Source organism: Onychomys torridus, chromosome 9 (assembly GCF_903995425.1).
Source record: "Onychomys torridus chromosome 9, mOncTor1.1, whole genome shotgun sequence".
Taxonomy (NCBI): domain Eukaryota; kingdom Metazoa; phylum Chordata; class Mammalia; order Rodentia; family Cricetidae; genus Onychomys; species Onychomys torridus.
In genome coordinates this window covers 106,699,202-106,721,436 of record NC_050451.1, presented here as the reverse complement: position 1 = coordinate 106,721,436, position 22,235 = coordinate 106,699,202, and the positions used below count along the sequence as shown (strand labels likewise).

General features: G+C 45.0%; 1 protein-coding gene across 1 annotated transcript; it reads right to left on the bottom strand.

The window, feature by feature from the left end:
- Nucleotides 1-898: 898 nt before the first annotated feature.
- On the bottom strand, nucleotides 899-20,168 carry Cldn10 (claudin 10). Its single transcript, XM_036198963.1, has 5 exons — nucleotides 19,691-20,168; nucleotides 13,547-13,708; nucleotides 13,378-13,459; nucleotides 1,920-2,027; nucleotides 899-1,239 (listed from the first exon to the last, which is right to left on the bottom strand). Exons 1-5 carry the CDS (start codon nucleotides 19,908-19,910, stop codon nucleotides 1,116-1,118), a joined length of 696 nt encoding a protein of 231 aa, XP_036054856.1. The 5' UTR covers nucleotides 19,911-20,168; the 3' UTR covers nucleotides 899-1,115.
- Between the last annotated feature and the right edge of the window lie 2,067 nt (nucleotides 20,169-22,235).

Here is a 22,235-nt window from a genome sequence, read left to right as displayed (position 1 = left end):
TTGAGCCATTCACTCTTGGGGAAAGTCATGTAGTCACCCACGTGATTCATCCTGGACAATTTGTAACACTTGACACAGGTACCGATTCTTACAATTGATACCGTATATATTTTACCTTAGACCATCCCAGCTTATGTCTGGACCCTGTCACTAAAGGGCTCATTACTTCAACTCTCCACTTTTCTTCGCTGTACATACAGGCAAGTCCCTACCATCAAGGGCACTGTAAGAATGAATGAGCTGGGGCACAGAAGTTGTGTGGTAGTGGAAACAATTACTGCCTTTGTGGGAGAGTGGTGTGCAGGGCCAGCCTCAGGAATAAATCTGCATCTTTGTTCAGAAGTCACCTGATCAAGTTCCATGTCTTGAAAAATGGCCAGTGTCTCAGTGACCTGGAGAGTTCTATGCGCAGGCCCCTTGAGACACCCAGGAAAGGCAGCAGCAGGCACTATGCAGGCCCCACGCAGGCCCCAGAACTCCTCACCTGGCTTTGGAGTCGATCACCGCCATTGCCCAGCTCACCTGACGGTGATGAGCTTTCTGAGTCAGACAACCTGTGTGGCTCACATAACGGGCGGTGACGCCTTGGCCTCCTTAGCCCTTCCTTAAGCCGGCACTGTGAATGGCAGTCCTGTCAGGCAGGTCTGGGAAACTAGACGGCAGCTCCACATGGCAGGTAACAATGAGACTGTTTAACTTGGAAACCTGATGAGGACTAGTCTCAGATATCCCTGTTCCCTTCACAAGACACCATTGCCTACACACTTCTGTCTAACATGTGCATGAAATGAGGGGGCGCTCAGAATACTGACGATCAGAGTGATTGTCACCCCAACATTTCCTGAGCCTTTGAACGAAGAGCATCCCTGTGTTCTGTGTGTATAAAGTATACAGATCCTGTAAATAACCTGTTTATTTTCCATATGGGAGAAGGCACAACAGAAAGTGATTAGTATATAACTGTAAGAACGTTTACATCCGTCCAATCAACAGTCTTCAAATTCATATTTTAAAAAACAAGCAGAAGCGGTAGTTACAGGAGGGCCTTGGAAGGATCGTTGTGTGAACAGTTCACTTTCACAGCACACTCAAGACACAGCTTGCCACGAGCTCTCTTAGACATAAGCATTTTTATCAAACTGTTTGGAAGGGCTTGCGGTTTTAAAATCTCCTTCTCCACCATGATACTTGGTCCGAGAAGACATAACAGACGTGGGTCCGTTGTATGTGTAGCCCATTCTGAAAGGTAAAACATACTTGGGTTGATTCTGTTCTACACACAGGGCAAAGGAGAAATGGACGAAGCCATTGTTATCAGGGGCTAAGAGCCAGCTCTTCCTCCAGTTAACACTCGTCCCTTGTCTGTCCACACAGCCTGCGTGGTGCAAGACTCTCTCTAGAGGGAACTCAGTATTTGTTCTAATACTCTTTCTCAAAACTAGTTTGTAATGCTTGTTTTCCTGAACCTGGGGTTTAGTAGAGACCTTCATGGATTCCTGCCTATGTGAAAGTCACAGTAAAGTCGACATGAAAAACACGCCTTTACTCTTGGGCTTGGCCTCCCAGTTACAGAAACAGCTTTAGAACACATCTTTCAAAATAAAAATTGTCCCTAACCCTTTTCCATTGTTACTTCTAATTTCTAAGAGTTACACGATTGTGTGTTACTTGTCCCATGTTTAATGATTTAGAATAAGAGAGTACAGTGGGTTGAGACCCTTTTGGCAAACCTCTGTTTCCAAAAATACATTATGATTCATAAACAGCCAAATTACAGTTATGAATTAGCAACGAAATAATTTTAAGGTCGGGGGTCCCCACAACATGAAGAACTGTGCTAACAGGAGGCAGCATCAGGAAGGTTGGCAGCCACAGGTAGAGCGCTTTTTTTCAACAGGGTGTTTTTATCTCTTTCCTACCTGGGTGCTTTGTTGTTGTCAGATATTGAAAAGCAAAATATGACACCTCCAATGATGCAGAGAGAGGCTCCTGCCCATCCAATGAAGAGAGCAGCTCCCAGTTCATACCTGTGAGGAAATGACAATACAGGCGTTACAGCCAGCTCACCTGGGGGCCGTGCAGCCCTGCTGACTAAGGTTTACTAAATGCTCACACTTTCTTTCTATAAACTTTTAAAGGAAGTAGTAACATGTTTGTGCCAGCGCTTTGAACTCTTCTCGAAGGGTTTTTAGCCTCTCCAACTTCCTGACAGGAAGCAAGGGTGCGGAGGCCGGGCCAGGTCAAAGACCGGGTCACCTGACTCATAAATGTTTTTCTTCCGTTCTCTGCCTTCACTTTCCAAACTTTCCATTCATTTCTTTTGCTCCATGGGCCAAATTGTTTAGATACTCTGCAGTTAGGAAAAGGAAGTCTCCCTCCATGTCTCTCCCAGTTAGTTCAATAAATGTCAGCTACCTGCTGTGTGTGCAAATAAATGAGCATCATCACTATGGCCTAGTGAGGACGTTTAGATGTAACCAGTGACCAAGCTTCTAGATGGCAGGCCACAATACTCCCTAGATGACCAAAGTGAATGCAGACATGAATAAGACAGGCCTTTCCCCAGATGAAAAGGCCACCATCTTAAAGGTAGGGCCTTCGAAAATGAAGTGACTTGTTAGGGGCTTTTGTGTTGTGTCTGCCTATTCCCTCATCCTGCATAATTGTTTTTGCTCCATACACACACACACACACACACACACACACACACACTGCAAGACTGGCAAAAAGCTCTACTGGTGCATTTCAGTATAAAAATGAACCCAGAGTGGTTTTGGTCACACAGATCCACACAGAGATAATCTCAGGAGAGTCCAAGGTCAAGAGAAGACAGGGTTCCAGATTACCACCTCCTATTGCTTCTGACATGGACCTGACATAAAGTGAGAGAGAGCCTGCCTTTGGCTTGGTGTGGAGGCCACACAACTGTGGGGAGCAGTTGGCAGGAGCTCCCCAGGGTTCTTAGTCCATTGCTCCTTCCCCGTTGGCTGTGTAGGAGGGATTGCTGCACCCTTGTACCCTAACATAGGCTTTCCATGGTGGTCTGTGTAGTTGTAGGAGTTACTGAAGCCTGGACCACTAGCAGGTAGGAAATGATGCTTACAAAGCATCAGGGACTCCCCCCCCCCCCAATCTGGGATGGAGTTAAGCATACTTTGTCATGTGATCCTTTCTCTTCTCTCTTGTACTTACATCCTTGGGAAATCAGGTGACAGACTGGGGCAAGGAACAGCTGTGACAGAACAGTAGGGGTTAACCCTTCATCTGCTTCAGGAAGCCCACAGACTTCGAGGCTTCCGGGGTGGCAATGGCAGGAACAGAAAGCCAAAGCAAATGGAGAAGAGCGTGGCTGCACTTGTGTGCACACATGCACCAGACAGCCAAGAGTGAAGCACACATCAGAGAAGATATGGCCAGGTCAGGAGCAATGGCGGCAAGGGGGCACGGAGTTCCTTAGTAAAGAAACTGACAGATCCTCATGCTGTACATCTGAAAATTTCACACCCCAGATTCTCATGTCTGCCCCCTTTTTTGTTTTCATGAGATTATACACATAAAAGATGCAGAGATGTGCCTCATTGCAGGTGCATGGCATTTGACCCCTTTAAACCCCTGAGGTCCTGGAATGAACTGGCTTCAGATCCTTCCAGACTCACCCTGTGACAGCACAGAGGAAGGGGCCAGCTGAGGACAACACTTTCCATGGAGGCCATTCCCACCGGAAACCAAACCTCATCACCCATCTTTCTCTACCCCCAGAGGTCATCTCTCCTTCAACTGCATAGTGGACATACAACCTCAAAGAGTCCCCGGCCTCCTTTCAGTCATGGAATTTACTGAAGGAAGATGTCAATTCCAGCTGCCTTGGTGATTAGACAAGCATCTCCAGTTCTTAAGAACGGTCAGTGAGGGACAAATGTCATAGAAGCCATGAGCCACACAGCTCCGAGACATGACCTTCCCAAAAGGAGCATGACAAGCACAAACAGTGTAGCAAACCTCAGCACTGTGTCTTCATTAATTCAAACCATCTGGAAATTTACCAAAGGGATTTGGGGATGATGATGTTAGTGTATAACAATCACTGGCTCTTTTATCCCATTTTTAAATTTTGAGACAGGGACAGGGCTAATGGGTCTCAGGAGGACTTCAAACTTGATGTGTAGCAGAGGATGACCTTGAACTTTTGACTCTCGACCTCTAGAGTGATGGGATTACAAGTGGACCACCTTGGTTGGCTTATGTGTTGTCCTGGATAAAACCCAGAGCCTCGTGCATGCTACACCAGTGCTCTACAAACTGAGCCTTATCCCTAGACCTCATTCCATTTCTTGAATATATTTTACTGTTCACATATGTAGGATCACTTTCAAGGGAATTTTTCCCACTTAACTTCCATTGTAAATCTTGCCAAACACATCAAAAAGCAGTATCTGGAGTTGTCTTTAGAGACCCTACATCACTATTATTATTATTATTATTATTATTATTATTATTATTTTAACAATTCTGATGTGGTGGCTTTTGTGATTGACTCTTCCTCTCTAAGATTTTTTTCTTCATTCTGTTGAGAGACACATGTCCTGGTCTCCCTCAACAGTGACTTCAGTCCACACTGATCAGTGCCTGTCATCTGGCAAACACCAACTGGGATCATTTAAAGGCAGCTTGAGAGAAAGGACAATAGAACACCCACCAGCATCTGTTTCCAAGGCGCATCTCCCTCACCTCTGCCTGGAAGTGTTTCTTGACTTTTGGTAATGCTAAGAAACTGATTTCAACACTTTAGGAAGATTATCCAAATTTCAAAGTATCTGCTGCATGTTTTTGTTAGCAGTGTCCTCTTCCCAAGCCAGCTCTTTCACTCACAGTGTGGTCTCTCTGTTCCCATCACCACAGTCTCGCCCTTATGCTGGGAGAATGAATACGCTCAACTCCAGACAGATCATAACTGCCAGGGTGAGGCCAGAAGCTGGTTTAGAGATAAACTGTTTTAGTGTATGCCAAATGACAGTACTTATCTGATTGTTGCCCCCTTGGAGCTTTAACACATTTCTATCAGAGAATGGCTTTAGTAAACCAAGACTGGGAGATGAATTTACTTTTATCAGAAAAATTGCTCTCCTCTCCTTGGTGTGTCTCGAGCTATATAAGACTTCATTCCATGAGAGGGGTGGAGTCCCGTGGTGATGCTGATTGGGCACAACGCACACTTCCGGTCATAGTTTAGCCCTTTAACCTACACAGCCCCCCTAAGGAAAGGGACTGGGACCGCTTATTTTAACATCCTGACTTTACACCCAACTTTCCATTTCTGACTTGATTTGGCGAAGGATTCTTGGGGACCTCCTTCCTTTCCTCCACAGACATCCAAGCCACATCCTGCACTACTCAGCTACCCAGCAGCTTCTCCCACAGACCCGCAGTCTAATGGGGCTGGTGAGACATTAAGCAAATAATTACGGTACAGTGTGATGAATCTAACAATGGAATCCAAAGAGCATGTCTGTGCAAACACAGGTGTCCTCAGCCCTCCCAGACACACATGTGGTTTGAGGAAGGACACGGAAGCAGCATGCCCTTTCTCCTAGGACTTGGGCTTTTTAACACACATTACCACTCCACCCTCATAAAATCTCGAGGTATGGGTATAAATATCCTCATTTTGCAAACGAGGAAATTGAGGCTCCATGAGGTTAAATTACTTGCCCCATATTTCAGCTAAGCAAATGGTAGAACCCATATTTAAAACCTTGAACTGTGATTCCAAACCTGGGCTCTTAACCGTTGCTCCCACCGTAAATGAGTTTATGAATATTTTTAAATCCCGGTCAGTGGAACCTGCTTTCAGTTCCCCTTTCAGAAAGGTTCTCTCCCTCCCTGGCTCATTAAGTTCTCAGTGGCTCCAGAACTGTGGGGTATGGAATTTTTTCCAAATGCCCTGGGGCTGTCTTTTCCTCCAACCCCCACAAAAGGTGAGGAGTCATTAACCAGGGCATGCTGAGCAGCCCCTCCAAAAATAAAGTGGCTGTAACCAATGAAAACACCTCATCCTTTCAGGGCCCACGGAAAACTGGAGTGACCTTAGTGAAGGTCACAGGTCATTTTAGAATACGATGCCCCTGTTTTAATTAAGAATGGTAATAACCAAAATACATATGCCAGCTTAATGCAAAACTATGTTTTAGGAAAAAAATGTTAAAAATCTAGAAAGTACATTTACATGTTATCCACATGAATACTTCAAAACTGAATTCCATTCCTAAGTCAACCCTTTCAACACGATTGTCTGATGTAAACACCTCTATGTAACCCAAGGTCCACAAAAATGCAAGGATACATTTGTGTAAATGGGTACTCTTAGGGATTATGCATAAGTACGTGTACTCCCAATACCGCACACTCCAAGTTGCTGACACAGAGTGGGATGTTTAGAGCCCGCCCACCCAGAGGTTGCCACAGTCCACCTCCCTTCCATAAGATGTCATCTCTCCTGTTAACAGTGCCTTCCCGCAGTCTGGCATCCCCAACACTTACAGAACAGTGGCAGCACCCAACCTGCAGCAAGAGCAGGACAAGAAAATTTAAATTCCATGTCATGACATCTTCATGGGGACTGCTCAAATTTGAAAAACTAAAACAAAAATGGACTTTTAAATTTTCTCCCCCTGGTGTCAGTTCTGAACTGTGGACCATGACAGGCATGAATGTGTGTTTTATTCCAGCATATTGTGACCTGCTGGTAGGTAGTTTAGAATCCTACCAACTGTGTTAATGGCAGGAACCTTCTTTTGATTTCGTCCTGTGTGCTGCTATAGCGACTCCATTTTTTAAAAGATAAAAACACATTGCAAAGATTTTATTTAACTCATTAAAGAGTTAAGAAAGCAGATGAGTGTTAGAAATTATTTCAAGGTATAGTAAAAAAATAAAATAAGCAGTCAAGAATGCCGATGTGTAGCCGGGCGGTGGTGGTGCACGCCTTTAATCCCAGCACTCAGGAGGCAGAGGCAGGCAGATCTCTGTGAGTTCGAGGGCAGCCTGGACTACAGAGCAAGATCCAGGAAAGGCGCAAAGCTACACAGAGAAACCCTGTCTCGAAAAACCAAAAAACAAACAAACAAACAAAAAAGCCGATGTGAATTCACTAATAGATGTAAAACGAGTAAAATTTGGTAGCTTTGACCTACACTTTCCCAGTGTGTTATTTCCCTTAATCTTTATAACGCTGCCCATCTGTGTTACTGTGAGGAGGCAGTTGAATTAATCTAAGATCCCAAAGAGAGGAGATTTTCAGGCTCCAGACTTGTCTCTGAGTGCTTTCCTGGCTCACACTGCACCAGGTGATCAGTGCGTGTCTTTCAAGACACTTGCCAGTTACTCATGGAAACTTAGAAGCCGTCTACAGTGGAACCAAGTGTCACAGTAGCCAAGGTGAATTATAATTTAGTAGAAATATCTCATGTCCTGAGTTACACCGTTCGTTCCAATAACAAATCCATTACTTAGTAACTTCAGTGCCATTGATCTCCTCCAGCAGTGTGGATAATTGGGGTTTGCCTGCTCTGAAGTGGGCATGGCGTGCTGAGTCACGGTGCTCACAGAAAGTTCAGTGACATGTTTACAGGCAACTCTGAAGTCTGACTAAACCGACCATGCTGACAGGGCTGTTCTTTAATATAGGAAATTCCTAACAGCAAATACTGCCCTGAGACCCTTCAGGGTAGACTCTGTACAGCGGAGCCCGTGTTGACATCTCTGTGGGCACCATCAGGTGAACTCATTTGTACTGAAGTGAATAGGAACAGATGGACCAGCAGGAGAAAAAAAAAAAAAAAACCTGAACAATTAAAATGCTTCTAACATTCATTCAGAATCCTCAGCAGCATGCTGGAAAACAATGACGAGCCAAAGCAGGTGTTTCAGGAGACTCCATGGGATATGTTCTGGTAGAAGAATCTCACAGTCCCTGTCCATTCGACAGTTTCCTGTAACATCTTACTGTGTGTGAGACGGTGTTGCATGTCTCAGTGTGGTGACATGGGGCCGGAAACTAATGGGCATTATTCTGCCTTCCTTGTGTGGGTTCTCCCAAAGACTGACATTAGATCCCTTTTGAACCTTCCTCTTACTTGAGAGCCAAGTATCATAAAGCAATTATCCTTTTTATTAGGGCTCTAACATTCCGCAAACATTTCTCTATTGCTAATCTCAAAATGCTGTAAGAGAAGATGTTCTGCTGTGTGAATATATATATGAGGACCACTACCTTTCAAAATAAGAGCTAACATTTTGGTAGTATTTATTATGCGCCATCAGATGCGATTGTAACTAGGCCATCACACCAAACCATTGCAACCTCTTATCCTTGATCTATAGATTCGAAGCACAAAAGCATAAGACTGTTGTAAAACTTCAAGGATGGCCAGCAGGAAGCAGAGCTGAGTTTACACCAGGCAGTTTGGACTCAGGACCCTTCCTGACATTTTGGTTGTGAGCCTAGCCTTTCAAGACAAGTCGTCACTCCAGCCCCAGGGGCCTCTCTCTACTCACCTGCTTTCCCGTATCTCATAAGCAAATGTCCGTCCCTTATGGAGAGACACAGGCTCTCACTGTATGTCACCCTCACTGTCCTGCAGCTCAGACTACCTACAAGAAGTCCAACAGTTAACCTGCATTCCGTTTGCTCCCTGTCTGGTCTAGGAGACAAATTAATAAACCAGCAAGTGGGAGCTACCAGTAGGGCTATAATGTGGGCACACAGCACAGAGGGAATCCCCCAGAGGTGCACCTCTCTCAGGAGGCAAGTTGGGAAGGCTGACCAGAGAGTATGGAGGGATGGGATCTGAATTGCCAGAGCTCAGGGTAAGCTGACTGTTACACCACAGGCCAGTCAGTGAAATGAAATAGGAGCTGGCAAACATTTGCGATCCTGGTTGCTGTTTAAAGGCTTGCTAGCCTAACGAAAGCATCCGGGGATTCCAGTAAGCAGAGGTGACCTGTGTCACTCTGAACAAAGTGAAGTCACAGAATCACACCTTCTTAATATGTAACCATTGTTTTGGCTCTCAGTATTTAACACTTTCACATAATCTCCTACCCAAAACTCTGTGGGCTCTTCATCAATGTCAGGTCACTTTCCAAATAACCCTGTGAGCTCCACACAGCGGTACTTGATGAAGAAAGTGGAGGATAAGTTAAACAGCCTGGCAAGGTCACTTGTGTACCTGTAAGGCTGGTGGTATTCAACCAGAAACCACAAGGAGAGAATTTATCTGAAAGTAGCTCTTCTCTCCTCCCTCCTCTCCCACCCTCTTCCCCTCCCCCCTCCTTTCTTTCCGCCCTCCACCCCATGCCTCTCTCTTCTCTGCTGGGGGCTGAAGCTAGAGCATTTTCATATTAAGCACAGGATCTGCCATTGAGCCATATCCCCAGCCTGGCAAGCATTAATTTCTAACTACTAAATAGACACAATAGTGAAAAGATTTTACCTTCGTATGGTCTAAATCCTAAAGTATCAAATCAAATATGCCAGGAATGACGAGTATTCCACAGCAACACGGAAAACAGAAAACCCTCGAGGGTAAGACCCAAGCATGAGACTCAGAGGCCAAGCATCAACACATCTCACATGCACAGTCTCAGAGCACGCTCTTCGGTTTCTTTGCATGGGTCGTGGTTACAGGCTGCAGGAATGATTTGAAAAGCAGTCTCTTTCTGCTGGTCAATTGTAACTCGGAACAGTTTATTTAAGAAAACAAAACAAGACATCCAAGAAGTTAGTGGTTTGGACCACAAAGCAAGGATAAGAATAATGTCATCATGTGGGCTGTGAATCTTGCTTTGGGGTATCTATTAGCATAAGCTTGTAGGAAGGCAGGGTTTTGTTTTTTTTTTTTTCCTCTCTTTTGGATTTATTACGTTTTGTTTTAATAAAAAGGGGGAAAGTTGGTTTGAAATAGCCTAAAGGAAAGAGAAGGGGCTGTTTTCAAGGCTCTGTAAGTGTCGGTGTTGGAGTTGTCTGAACAGAATCTTCTCATGGAGGAAAAAGATGAAAGAGGAAACAGCACCGGCACCGGGAAGCTTGTGAGTGCTGTGACTCCCGACGTCAGGTGGAAGGACACTGTGCCGCTGGCGCTTTAGACCAGACAGCCACTGAACAGACGGCTTGGCCCTGAGGCTGCTAGACTCCTGCCCCCAGCTCTAGACGTGAAGCCACTCATGCATAAAGCTACAGCTGGGTTCCTTGCACACAGTGGAATTGCAGCCAAGGTGTACATAAAAGAGGGATGGTGTGGAGATCTGCAAAGGTCTGACGCTGGAGGGGTACGTGAAAGTCAACAGCATCAACAAGTCAAGAAGAGGAAACCATGTTCTAAGGCTTATCTGGCTTCTAGCACATTTTAGGGTCTGTGTACAAGAGTACAATTCAGACCAGAACCTGTGGCCAACAGCAGTCTTCCTATGCTTTGCCCAAGAACCCGGACATGCGCAGTCACACTACTGTCACACCTTCTGGGGCAACCCCTGGGGAGAAGGCACTTGGTGATGACTGCTGTGGATGTCTTTCTGTTTGTTGTGAATATGTGTGGCTCTGATTGGTTGATAAATAAAGCTGCATTGGCCTGTGGGCAAGGCAGCATAGAAGCAGACAGGAAATCCAAGCAGAGAGACGGAGAGAACAAAGGAGAAGATGGGGAGACGCCAGCCACACATGAAGGAGCAGCAAGATGCCAGCAGAGCAGAAATGCCACGCCATGTGGCAAAACATAGACTAATAGAAATGGGTTAATTTAAGATGAAAGAGCTAGCTAGCAAGAAGCCTGCCGTAGGCCATACAGTTTGTAATTAATATTAAGCCTCTGAGTGATTATTTTATAATCAGCTGCAGGGTTGGGCAGGACCTGAGAAACTTTCTGACTACAGATACCTGTACAGCCCAGTGTGTGACATTTATAGGAAAGAGAAACATGATTGTACCTCCCACCTCTATCCCCTGAATCTTGCCTCCTCATACTGCTGACTTAGCAGGAGGCTTCGCACAAGTCTGAAAGGACCTGTTCTCTCCCGTCACTGCCACTCGGAGGCACTGTGGTAGGTAGAATTGAAAGAGATGCTTTCTGACCTCAAGAAACTGACATAATCCAATCTATTAAGACATCAGAAACAGCCAGAACCTCCTACAGTGGCCTCCTCCAAACCTCCATCCACCTGTGTTGGCGGAACCAGGAGCAGTGACTCCCACACACTTTCAAGCACAAATAAACTTGAAATCAGACAGGAATTACTAAATTCTAGCAAAGCCAGCTGAGAATGTTCTGTTCCCTCAAGAAACCAGGTCAAAGTCTTGCTATAAAGATGATTTTTCAAGACCTGTGGAACGGACTGGTTTAATTCTGTGTTGGTAATCAATGCCCACCCCCTCCAAGAAGGTGCTGATTAAAAAATAAAACACCGGATGAAATCATGATTCTCAACTGGTTAGTGTTTGAAAACACACTAAGTTTCAATGAAGTCTGTATTCCTGCCACACCTTTGTAATTAGAATGTGATGGTACCTTTGTAATTCTCAGGTCTAATCATTCCTTGAGCTAACTAGCCTCATTGAGATTATGAGGGCCCAATCTTCACCTCGGTGTTTGGTATCATGTACATCTGTGCAAATCTAATTTTCAAAAATAAACAAGAAGCTAAGCTCTTATAATCTTAGCATTCAGGACACTGAGGCAGGAGGATTATAGGTCATGACTAGCCTGGGCTACAGAACAAGACTGCATCTCAAAAACACAAAACACAACAGAAAAAAAGTGAGAACATTGAAAAAAAAGTCAAGATATATTTTCCTAACATGGATAGAAGAGTTAAAAATTACATTGGGCCCAAGGACAATGGTTTTTTGTTTCCTACTAAAATTTCTTAATGGAAACTATTGTAAAATAAATGTATGACAGAAACTCTGTAATAAAAAAGTACATGTAGCAACTAGTTTCAGAAATTATGAAACTATTATTATAAATTGCACATTTTAGAGCCTGTGTTGTACAGAACTCCACCCCTGATCTGGAGTGTGGAGGAGTTTAGTTCCAGTTCTTGTCAGCATTGACTTGCCCTGCTCCCTCCATCCCAGAAAGAGACTCAAGAGAGTCCTGTTACATAAGGGCATTATAGAAGGAAAATAATTGGATAGAATCCTTATAGCACTATGCTTGGCACATGAAGGGACCATATGTGGTAACATAATTTTCATTAAATATTACAACTCCACCTATTCTGACATATGCATTAACTATATTAAAGAGAGAATTAGGAAAACAACTTCCTCAAGACTTTTTTTTTCTTTTCTTCAAGACAGGGTTTCTCTGTGTAGCTTTGGTGCCTGTCCTGGAACTCACTCTGTAGCACAGGCTGGCCTCAAACTCGTAGAGATCCGCCTGCCTCTGCCTCCCAAGTACTGGGATTACAGGCATGTGCCATCACCACTGGCCTGAAGACTTCTTAATGCACTAGGAAAAAGTAATGCCCACTTGACCATTATTTCTATACTAGACCTTTAAAAAACTTTATAATACTTAACTCAAGTCTGAAATACAATCATCAGTCTGATTGAAAGAAAAAACACCTCCTCACACATACACACAGGTACAAACACTTTGTATAGAAGTATGTAAGCATAGTTTCATGAACAAAATATAGATTTGATATATGGTTGGCTATTTTTCATTTGGTATCCCTGGGATTTTCTCAATTCAAAGAAATAAGCCTAGGGCCACTATAAAAAGCAGCAACTTAGAAACAATAACCAGCCCCAAAACTGATGTTCATCCTAAGGCTCTCATCTGTGGATAGGAGCAGCCACACCGATGGGAGTGGGGTGGGGTGGGGTGGGGTGGGGTGGGAGGTGGAGGGGTGGGGAGGTACCTTGCTCCTACAGCATTGTTGAGAAACTTCACTATGTGCAGTTTCTTCATAAAGGCTGGCTAGGTGGAGCAGATGTAGAAGGCCCAGGGACTAAAATTTAGCAAATAGTGTTCTGAACGAACAATCCAGGCCTTTTAATGTTTCATCTTCATAACAACACCCCATCTTACTTTACTCCCACTTTTCCTGAATTTCCCTTCAGTTTTATGATAGAAAATCGATGAGTTTTTTGTTCTAAATCCTATGCTTTGAGGTATTTAAAGATACTATGCAATGCTAATGAAGTCTGAATGCAGCTTTTATCAAGACGACCCATAAACTATTTGATGTCAGAGAGTACCCCTTACCAACAAACTTCATTTTCAAAAGCAATACAGGAAATCTATGTCCTAATCTAAGATATTTATTTGTATAATTATTCTGTGAGCTAGAAACATATAGACTAAAAACAACACTTACTTTTGCTCCATAAAGAGAGGATCAAAGAATTCTGTTGTGATTTTGTTTGCATACAGGGAACAGCCTGTCATGGAACATAGACCTGAAAAATACCAGCAGGCAAGTAGTGCAGTCAGCTCCGTGTCATTAGCGCCCTGAAGCACCGTGTTTGGGAGAAGTTACTACTTACCTGACAAAATGAACACAATCCCAGCCAAGCAGGCAATTTTAGCTTTGGCTTTATCTGAACCTCCGACTTTGGTACACTTCATTCCAAAGAGCGCAAAAATGGACCCAAAAAAGCCCAGGCTGACGGCAGCAATCATGAGTCCTCTACAGGCCTGGATATAACCTGTAATTAGAGCAGGTCGTTTATGTTCACATTGGACGTGCAGCTCTCCAGAGTGAAAACCTCACTTTGCATTGTCACTTGGGAAAGGTGTTATACTGTCCTGGGGCAGAGGCGACACAATGGTTAACTCATGAGATAAGGCGGACAAGCCTATTTCAAGTGCCTCGACTATGCCACACATTTTAAGGTTAACCTTGTGCATAGCCTTTGGCTAGATCTTTAAGTTATCCCTGTGTTTACTGAGGAGGAAACTGAGGCATGCAGAGGTGCTGTGATTTGCTGCAGATGAGTTAGTACATGGTAGAGAGGATCCCTCCCTGGAAAGTTTTGTTAAATTCATGCCTCATGGCTTCCCACTCTAACTCCTTAGTGTACCCACCTTCTCAATAGACACTGAGATGAGTCTGGAACTATAAAACTAGGATGTTTATAACTGGGCAGCACAATGTCTCCTGATATCAATGAAAGTTTGTAAGTGAGTCTAACCAGCACGAGTTAGGGACCCACGGTGAGTCTGAGAATTATTTTAGTGACACCATGCTATGGCTCAGGTGCATATAATAAAGAAGAATAATTTATAATGAAGTCAACTGTTTGCATGTAAATGAGTGCCTTGTATTAGTTAGCTTGTTCTGACTGAAACATTCATGTTCACAGGCATGTATTTTATTGGCATAGCTGGGGTGATAATAAACTTCAGCAGGGCTTTTGGTCAGGCACCGACCCATTCTAAATTTAACAGAATTCAAAGCGATACACCATTCCCATACAAGCCACTTCATTTGAAGCAGCACATTTGGGTCTGATGCAGTAAGAGGGGCACATACCAGTTGTAGGCAAATATAATAAGCAAATGAACACACATAAGGTTTACTTTGGGATTTGAGCCTTCTAATAAAAACAAAAGAACAAAAAAACTTCTTAAGGGCCGACATAAAGAACAATCATCTGTCATTATTTAGTAGTTAAGCAAAGTCAATGATAATTAATAGTTGTAAGCTAATAGTTATAAATTTGTGGAGTAAGTGTTAGTGGCCTCCAGTCCCATATGTCTCTGGAAAAGGATGGGATTTAAAGTGAATACAGTTACTAAGATCCATGTTGCAAAGCAGAAGGGAGCTGTTCTTTCTACTCAAGGTAACATACCCTGAACCCCGGTAAACACAGATTGCCATGACAATGTCCTTCAATTTTATGCTGTGAAATTAATTTCACTGATGTGGAGGTTACCAGAAACAGCAAGAGAAACTTATTTTTAGTGATTTGGGATAATGGAGAATTCTTTTGTGAAGGATAATTGTGCTTCAGAGCGAGATGGGCCTCTGATACTAAATACTGAACCAACTCTATTTTAAACTTTAGCCCACGAATCTTCTAGCCATAGCTCGAGCAGAAGCAAGACCTCTCATTACTCCCTTACAAAGTCAAAGTGTCTGCAAGGAAAATCAGAAGTGGTCCTCTGTTCACCACAGGCAACAAAGAAGGTGGCATTTAGCTTGCTCTGAATGCAAGCAATGAACAAACAGAAGTAGAAGGATACACACACACACACACACACACACACACACACACATCGACACAGACACACACAAACAAATGTAGTAATATCCTTTATCAGTGTGGGACATGTTTTGTTTCAAAACTCCCATGAAATCACAAATAATACTGAACTTTATATATACACCAGTTTTTCTATAAATACATGAAAAAATTACAGATTAAGTACCGAAAAATCAATAGCAACTATAAAGCTGGGCTTGGGAAACACAGGCCTGTAATCCCAGAACTCTGATGATAGGCTAGGAGGGTGATAAATTCAAAGCTACCCTGGGCTCCAGAGTAAGACACTGTTTCAAAAAAAAGAAGAAAAAGGTAACAATTAGGTAAAACAGAATGTCAACAGCTTATTTGAATAAAACATATTCAAAACTTCTAGATTATTTAATTTTGGACTTTTTCATTTAATATTTTTGGGCTATTCTTGACCACAGGCCATTGGAGCCCAAGAAAGAAAAACCATGGGAAAAGGGAGACTTCTGTGTGTAATATATATTTAGAAAAAGACAGAAACAAGCATTCCTTTATTGTGAACCATAATCTGCAGTTGCATCCTCTACCTTACGGGCTTTATCATAGGCAGAGAGATGGTCTGGAATTTACCAACAGCTACGTTCTACAGTCTGGTCGTTTAGAACAGGGAATGAGTTTCCGTGCATGGTAAACAGTGGTTAGAATGCCAGTCCAACCCAGTCAGCTTGCAAGGCAGGGAAAATAACAGTAGTCTTTACTCTACAGAAACAATCATTTTTTCCAGAGTCTCTTATTCTAAAGTCCCCTCTCTCTGACCGTCCCTGACCTCTAGGCACAGACGCCAGAGAGAAGGAGGACAAGGAGGTTCTCATCCTGTCTACCTGTGTTCCTTCTTCAGAAAGCTGGTTTGCCGAGCAGAGCACTTCACTCGGGCTCCAGAACACTAACAATAACTTGCTAACTTTCTACATGCACTAAAGACCATCGTTGGCCTTATTTTTCTGTAATGGGGAGCCAAGACAAGGGAAAAACTCCCCTGCCAGCCATGAAGGAAATTGGTTGTGGTGTTCGTTAATTAGCCCGAGGTTTGTAAGCACCCAGAATCTCAGGCTGTAGTGAGTTCCAGCAGACTTTCAGAGTTGATCTTTCTGCAGGGCAGACCTCTACACCCCAGCTTTCTAACAGCTCCCGAGGGCAGACTTAGAAGTTACACCATCCAGTAAAGCAGTAGTAAAAACCTGGTCAAGGAGGCCATTACTTCTGACAGGTCTAATTTACTGACACCGTTAATAGCTAATTAACACATTAAAGTGCTGAGGCATGAATGTATTTACTTAGAAGTTCTCAAGGTATAATTTATAGTTCTGCAAGAAATGGCCAACAACACCCCCATTAGCAAAAATGGATGGCACATGGTAAAAACAAGTGAAAAGAGGTTCAAGTGTGCTTTGAAACGAATACAGGTTAGCAATAAAGAGAAACCACCACTTCCTTCAACTGCAATTCTCCATTAGTAACTAGGACCGAATGAATTCTGTGGCAGGAAACCTTCCAGGTAACCCTTAAAAGATAAAAATGTCTTCTTAATGGCATGTCTTTTACTTCCAGTTGCAAATCAGCAGCATAGTTAGTTGCTGTGTTTAATTGGAAAGAACACAAGCTTTTGCAACACTAGGAGTGTGGTGTATTTGTGCAAAGAACAGTGGATGAGGGCCGGCAGGACACGGACTGGCAGCTCTCCATGCAGTGCGCCCTTTATTACCTAAGGCTCTCTCTGCACTTCCATTTCTCATCTGGACAACAGAAGTAGTCACAGGTGAATGGCATGGGAGTAAGGAACCACCAAAGAATTCCTTCTACAACCCGAAGATTGGTTGCAGGCAGATGTGAGTGCCTGCTAACAGGACAGAGCTCTCACTGGATGCTAGCCACGCCTCGTGTTTCCCAAAGGGAAATCGAGGAGCAACGGAGATTCCTCCAGAGGATGAAAAGCCAGAGATCTGACTTCAAATAGGAAATTCTGTTTACCGTGACACAAGACAGCAAGAGTCTCCGGCCTTCTCCCTTGGCAGTTCTCATCTGGAGCCTATGCCTGGCCTAGGCAGGGGAAACAAAGCTCTTCTGGTCTGTAGACACCAGAGAAACTGCAAGGTGGCTTTCTCCTTCCACTTCAGATATCAGGCCCAGCACCCAACATAACTGCCCTGAAAATCCAAGATAGAGAGAAGGCAGCGTTGGAGTTTTGGGGGAGGGCACTGTTCTGGAAGGTTCCACTTAAGTCCAGGGGCGGGGAGATCAACTCCCTTTCACATGAAAAAGTAGCTGTGGCTGAACCCTCCCTGGAGATGCAGAAGTTATGTTTGTCTTTTATAGTTAAAAATGTCCTAGTGCACCACAGAGGGTGATGTCACCAAAGGAAAGACTGCTAGTTGTAATTACATTATCATTTTCAAAGTTCAGTGTGGAAAAATGATATAATAAATTTAGACATGCAGTGGGTTCAGATAGCACCAAGGAATCAAGGATTCCCATACAAAAAACCTGAAGAAACAATACAACTACTGTCATAAGCCATAATATAATATATAATATAATGTAAGTAGAAAAAAAGGAAAGGGAAATGGTTTAATAAGTTTAAGTGGCCAGAGTCGTGCTAGGAAAAGGGAACACCACATGAAATGGTGTAAGACTGCAGGTACAACGCCTGATTCTGGGTGGGAACAGCGGTGAGAAACGGCAAAGCAGCTGTCCTTACACTCTTAGTGGAATGCAACTTGGCAGTGTGAGCTGGCTATTAAAATGCACGTTCTTCTGATCTGGCGATAGAACAGTGTACAGAAATATACATGCACACGAAGAGGTGGATGTAAAGAATTCCAGTAAGGCACTAATAGCAGGGGAAAGTTGGAAAGGGTCCAGTGCCCACCAGGGGTCAATGGCTTGAGTGAACCTGTCTATCCAGACTGAGAGTTTCTATCTGTACCAACTTCAAAGATGTTGTTAATTTAAAACATTGTGGAACATGTCACTTCTGTTTTTTAAAGTATCATTTTCTATCACATGAGCATGCCCATTTTGCATATATGCCTATATGGGTGGCATATAACTCCTCTACTCAACGCCTGCCCAACTCAAGTTCTTGATAGATAATGAGGACTGAGTCTCACGTTCTCCTCCGTACCCACCCCACACCACAGAGCATCTCCACCTTTACAGCAGACCCAACAGGGAAATCCCACTGTTCTATACTCCAAGCTTGAAGAAGTATTTCCTTCTCTCTCCTCTTCCTTGTCTCCCAATGCCCTGGAGAAGGAAGCATACTTCTCTAGCAGGCTGTCTCAGGCAACAACAGAGTTACAAGCAGAATAGTCCTAGAACATAGTGTGATTCCCGTGTTCCTGAATGTAAACCACAGAAACAAGAGCTTGCCTGTGCTCTCCTGGGCACAGGAAACTCCACGGCAATGCATGCAATAAACAGCGTTCCAGCTACTTATTTTATACAACAGGGCCCAGCCCCTGGTGCCACCCTTCTACAGGCAGGCACCTACTCCCTTATACCAGCTTCCATCAAACACTGAATTGAGCAACAGTTTGCTTTTTGTGGCAAGCACTGTCTTAGGGGAATCAAATCTTCTATTTACCCAGCTATGCAAATAAAAATTGCAAGAGGAATAATAAAGAAAAGGAAACACCTCAAGAATCTAGAAGCAATGCAAACGGCTCTTCTTAAATTTCTGCCAGAGTCCTTTTGGACTTGTAAAATCCTGAGAAGAGCCTAGAACTTGAGCGAGCATTGTGCTGGTGCTGAATCGATTCTATGTCAATATCTATCTCAAAACAAAGCGAAACAAACCAAGCAAGGAAGACCCAGAATGCATGTACAAAGCTTGCAAGTGTGCTCACTTGTCCTGCGGACTCGTGCTGGCCAACATCTCCTGCCCGCTGCAGCCACAAGGGCTGTTTATTTTCCTGAAACTTAGAGGAAGTATTAACCTCAAGCCATCAAGTTTGTAGGAAGGATTTTATGAAAAAGAACAAAAAACTTCAACATGGTTCTTTCTCCCCTCCTCTGTGCCTGGCTTTACAAAGACTCAATGAACCGGCTAAAGGGATCTCATGGCCATCATTCATGGATCTCAGTGGTGTCATTTTAATGAGAATCAGATTTTGGTGGTGTGGTGGCAAGCTTCTAAGTCCCAACAGTCCCAGACAGACTCAGGAATAGCCTTGTCGCTCGCCAACCGCCTGAAATGATCCTATGCTTCCCCACCAAGAGTTCCCAGGTTCAGAAGGCGCCCCACCGGACAGCGGGTGTTGCAGACCCTCCCGGGGACAGAGTGGGGCCTAGCCTCCCTCCCAGGGGTCCCACGGCGGGGTCCTAAGAGGACGTGCCAGCCAGGAAAGCCAGCAAGGGGCAGAAATGGGGATGGGGGCCCGAAGGGATGCAGACCATCCAGCGCCAGCATGGAGGGGAAGTCCTTGCAGTTGGCGACACCGGTGGAATCGGTAACGCACATCTTCCATAGGTTGGCAAAATAGGTGGCAGTGGTGATGACAGTGCCATCGATGGTGGACACCTTCCAGTAGTCGGTGGGCAGTGTGGAGGACACCAGTACCCAGCCCGAGATGGAGACCGTGAAGGCGATGATCTCCAAGGCCGTGCTAGCCATACCGCCGCTGCAGCCGCTCTCGCGCTGGCTCCCACTCGGCTTGGCGACCCCCCGCGCACCCAGCCCCGAGGCTCCGCCCCCGGTCACCGCCTCCGTCCCGCCCACTGGGCACTAGGGGGCGCGAGCGGACCCGCGCTCACACCACCGCCTGCTGGGGCACCCAGGGCGCGCGGGCCGATTTGGGGCTCGGACCTCCTGGGTTCCTCCCAGCAGCTGGCCTGGCTGCCCGCAGTTGCAAAGCACTCAAGCCAGCGCGCTCCTGGGCCCGAGGTCCCCAAATCTCTCACAGACCAGCCGAGCAAAACGGCTCTTTTATTGGAGCTGTCCAGGGACAACCAGATGTGGACAGCCTGCGGCGCCTCCCACCGAGCCACCCCCGACCCAGCCCTACCCATGGCAAAGAGCTTGGCTCACTGGGTGCCTTGTAAAAGCAGAGCAGCAACAGCTTTGGTGTGCCCTGAAAGGACACGGTACGGTAACGCAGCCTCGCTTTGCTGAACGCTAAAGGCCAGTGTGCCACGCTTGTTTGAGTGACCCTGTTTGGCTAGTTAAGGAGGGAGGATGGAGATTGAAACTGGCCTTGCCCTCAAAATTCTGCAGTTCTTTTTGGCCTAGTGGTATGCGGAAAGTAATCATCAAGAGTCTGTAGCTCCGGCCCAGTTCCAAGGCAGCAGATGACCACAGCACAGCTCCAGAGGGCCCAGGGAGGGTCTGTGCTAATTAAGGCACGAGGTGGGGCAGCCATTGGACTCATTTTCCCCAGAGCTACCGGCTCTCAGTTTGGGGAGTCCGGTCTGTAAAGTGAAGGTTCTGAAACAAGGGAGAGACGTCTATGCATCTTGCTCAATTGTGTGTGTGTGTGTGTGTGTGTGTGTGTGTGTGTGTGTGTGTGTGTGTGTGTGTCAGCCAGAGAGCAAACCCTGGTGCTATCTACTTTGTTTTGTGAGACAGGGTCTCTCTCACAGGGGCCCAAGGCTTTCAGATTGTGCTAGGCGGCTGACCAGTGGGGCTTAGGGATCCACTTTTCTCTGCTTCTCTCCGCAGCCCTACACCACCCTGAGCCTCTTGGGCAGAGGCTGGGGTCTGAGCTCAGGTCCTCAGGTTTGGATAGCAATGGCTTTGCTGATTGTGGTATCGTCCTCGTCAACTTTTGCTTTTGTCTTGCTTGTGTGTGTGCATGTGCGTGTGTGTGCATGTGTGCACCTGTATGTGTGTGTGCACCTGTGTGTGCTCGCATGTGAGTGCATGTAGGCCAGAGGTGGACACTAGATATCAGCCTCTACGGCTGTCCACCTTATTTTTTGGGTCCGACACTAAACTCCTGCTCACCGTTGTGTAAACTGATGGGCCGATGAGCTCTGAGAAGCCACCGTTCTCTATTCCTCAACCTTAGTGCTGGGGTCTAAGATGCACATCATTATGCTCAGCTCTTACAGAGGTGTTAAGATCTGAACTCAGGGCCTCCTGCTCTGACTGAGCCCTCTCCCCAACCCCCACCAGCTCCTCCACCTTTCCCGCCGCCGAATCAAAGAATGAACGCATTCATTCATCTTTTCTCCACTGTCTCAAGATAAACACAAAGACCAAGGCGTCCTTCCAGCTCCTGAGGTCGCAAATCTGGGCATAAACGAGAGGACAAAGACACTGGCTCCATTATGGGCTTATTATTGTCCACTAAAAGTTCTTGCAGTTCTTCGTGTGACCTTTCAGGATCCACCTCTTGCCAAAAGTAACCAAAGGTCTAAAACATAAAATCCGTCAGCCGCAGACAAGCAAGTTCCTAGCTGAGTTTCACAATCTCCACACAGAGCTACTTCTGGCCCATTGTGAAGAATGTAACCACCTCGTTACCTTTTTTAATTTTTAATTTTTTAACCAAATGAAACACATTAATGTCTGAAGTGACTGGGTGGCAGTGGAAATGGACCTGAGGGTGAGCACCACTTGGCCAGTGGGAGGCAGACATAGTTATCTCCTGCTCTGGTCTTGATCCTAACTTATCCTGTGTGTCAGTATGGGGTCATTGACGGGTCAAACTTAAGAGCAACGTTTGGGGAGTCCATTCCTTATCATCTCCCATCTACTCACATCAGCCCCCCCCTCTCAAGTAGTGACTGCAAAGTGTCTTCTGTTTGTTTCTATCAGCTGCCATGAAGTACTCCCATCTCTGGGTTCCTGCCTTTCGTCAGAGTTTCATGTCAAGTTTTTGAACCTCATTCCTGTTCTAATTTTGTATTTTAAGCCTGCATACTCTCTATGAAGTTGGTGAAATAGTATTATCCAAATTATTACTTTGTCCTTGTTCACAGGCTCTTTGCTGTGTCT

What these genes read in the sequence shown, in the direction of transcription:
- Cldn10 (XM_036198963.1), bottom strand. Translation starts at nt 19,910, where the DNA reads ATGGCTAGCACGGCCTTGGAGATCATCGCCTTCACGGTCTCCATCTCG. An exon ending in CTCCATGCTGGCGCTGGATG is followed by an intron (nt 13,709 to 19,690) that starts GTCTGCATCCCT and finishes CTCTAATTACAG; the next exon opens with GTTATATCCAGGCCTGTAGA. An exon ending in CCTCTCTTTATGGAGCAAAA is followed by an intron (nt 2,028 to 13,377) that starts GTAAGTGTTGTT and finishes ATTTCCTCACAG; the next exon opens with GTATGAACTGGGAGCTGCTC.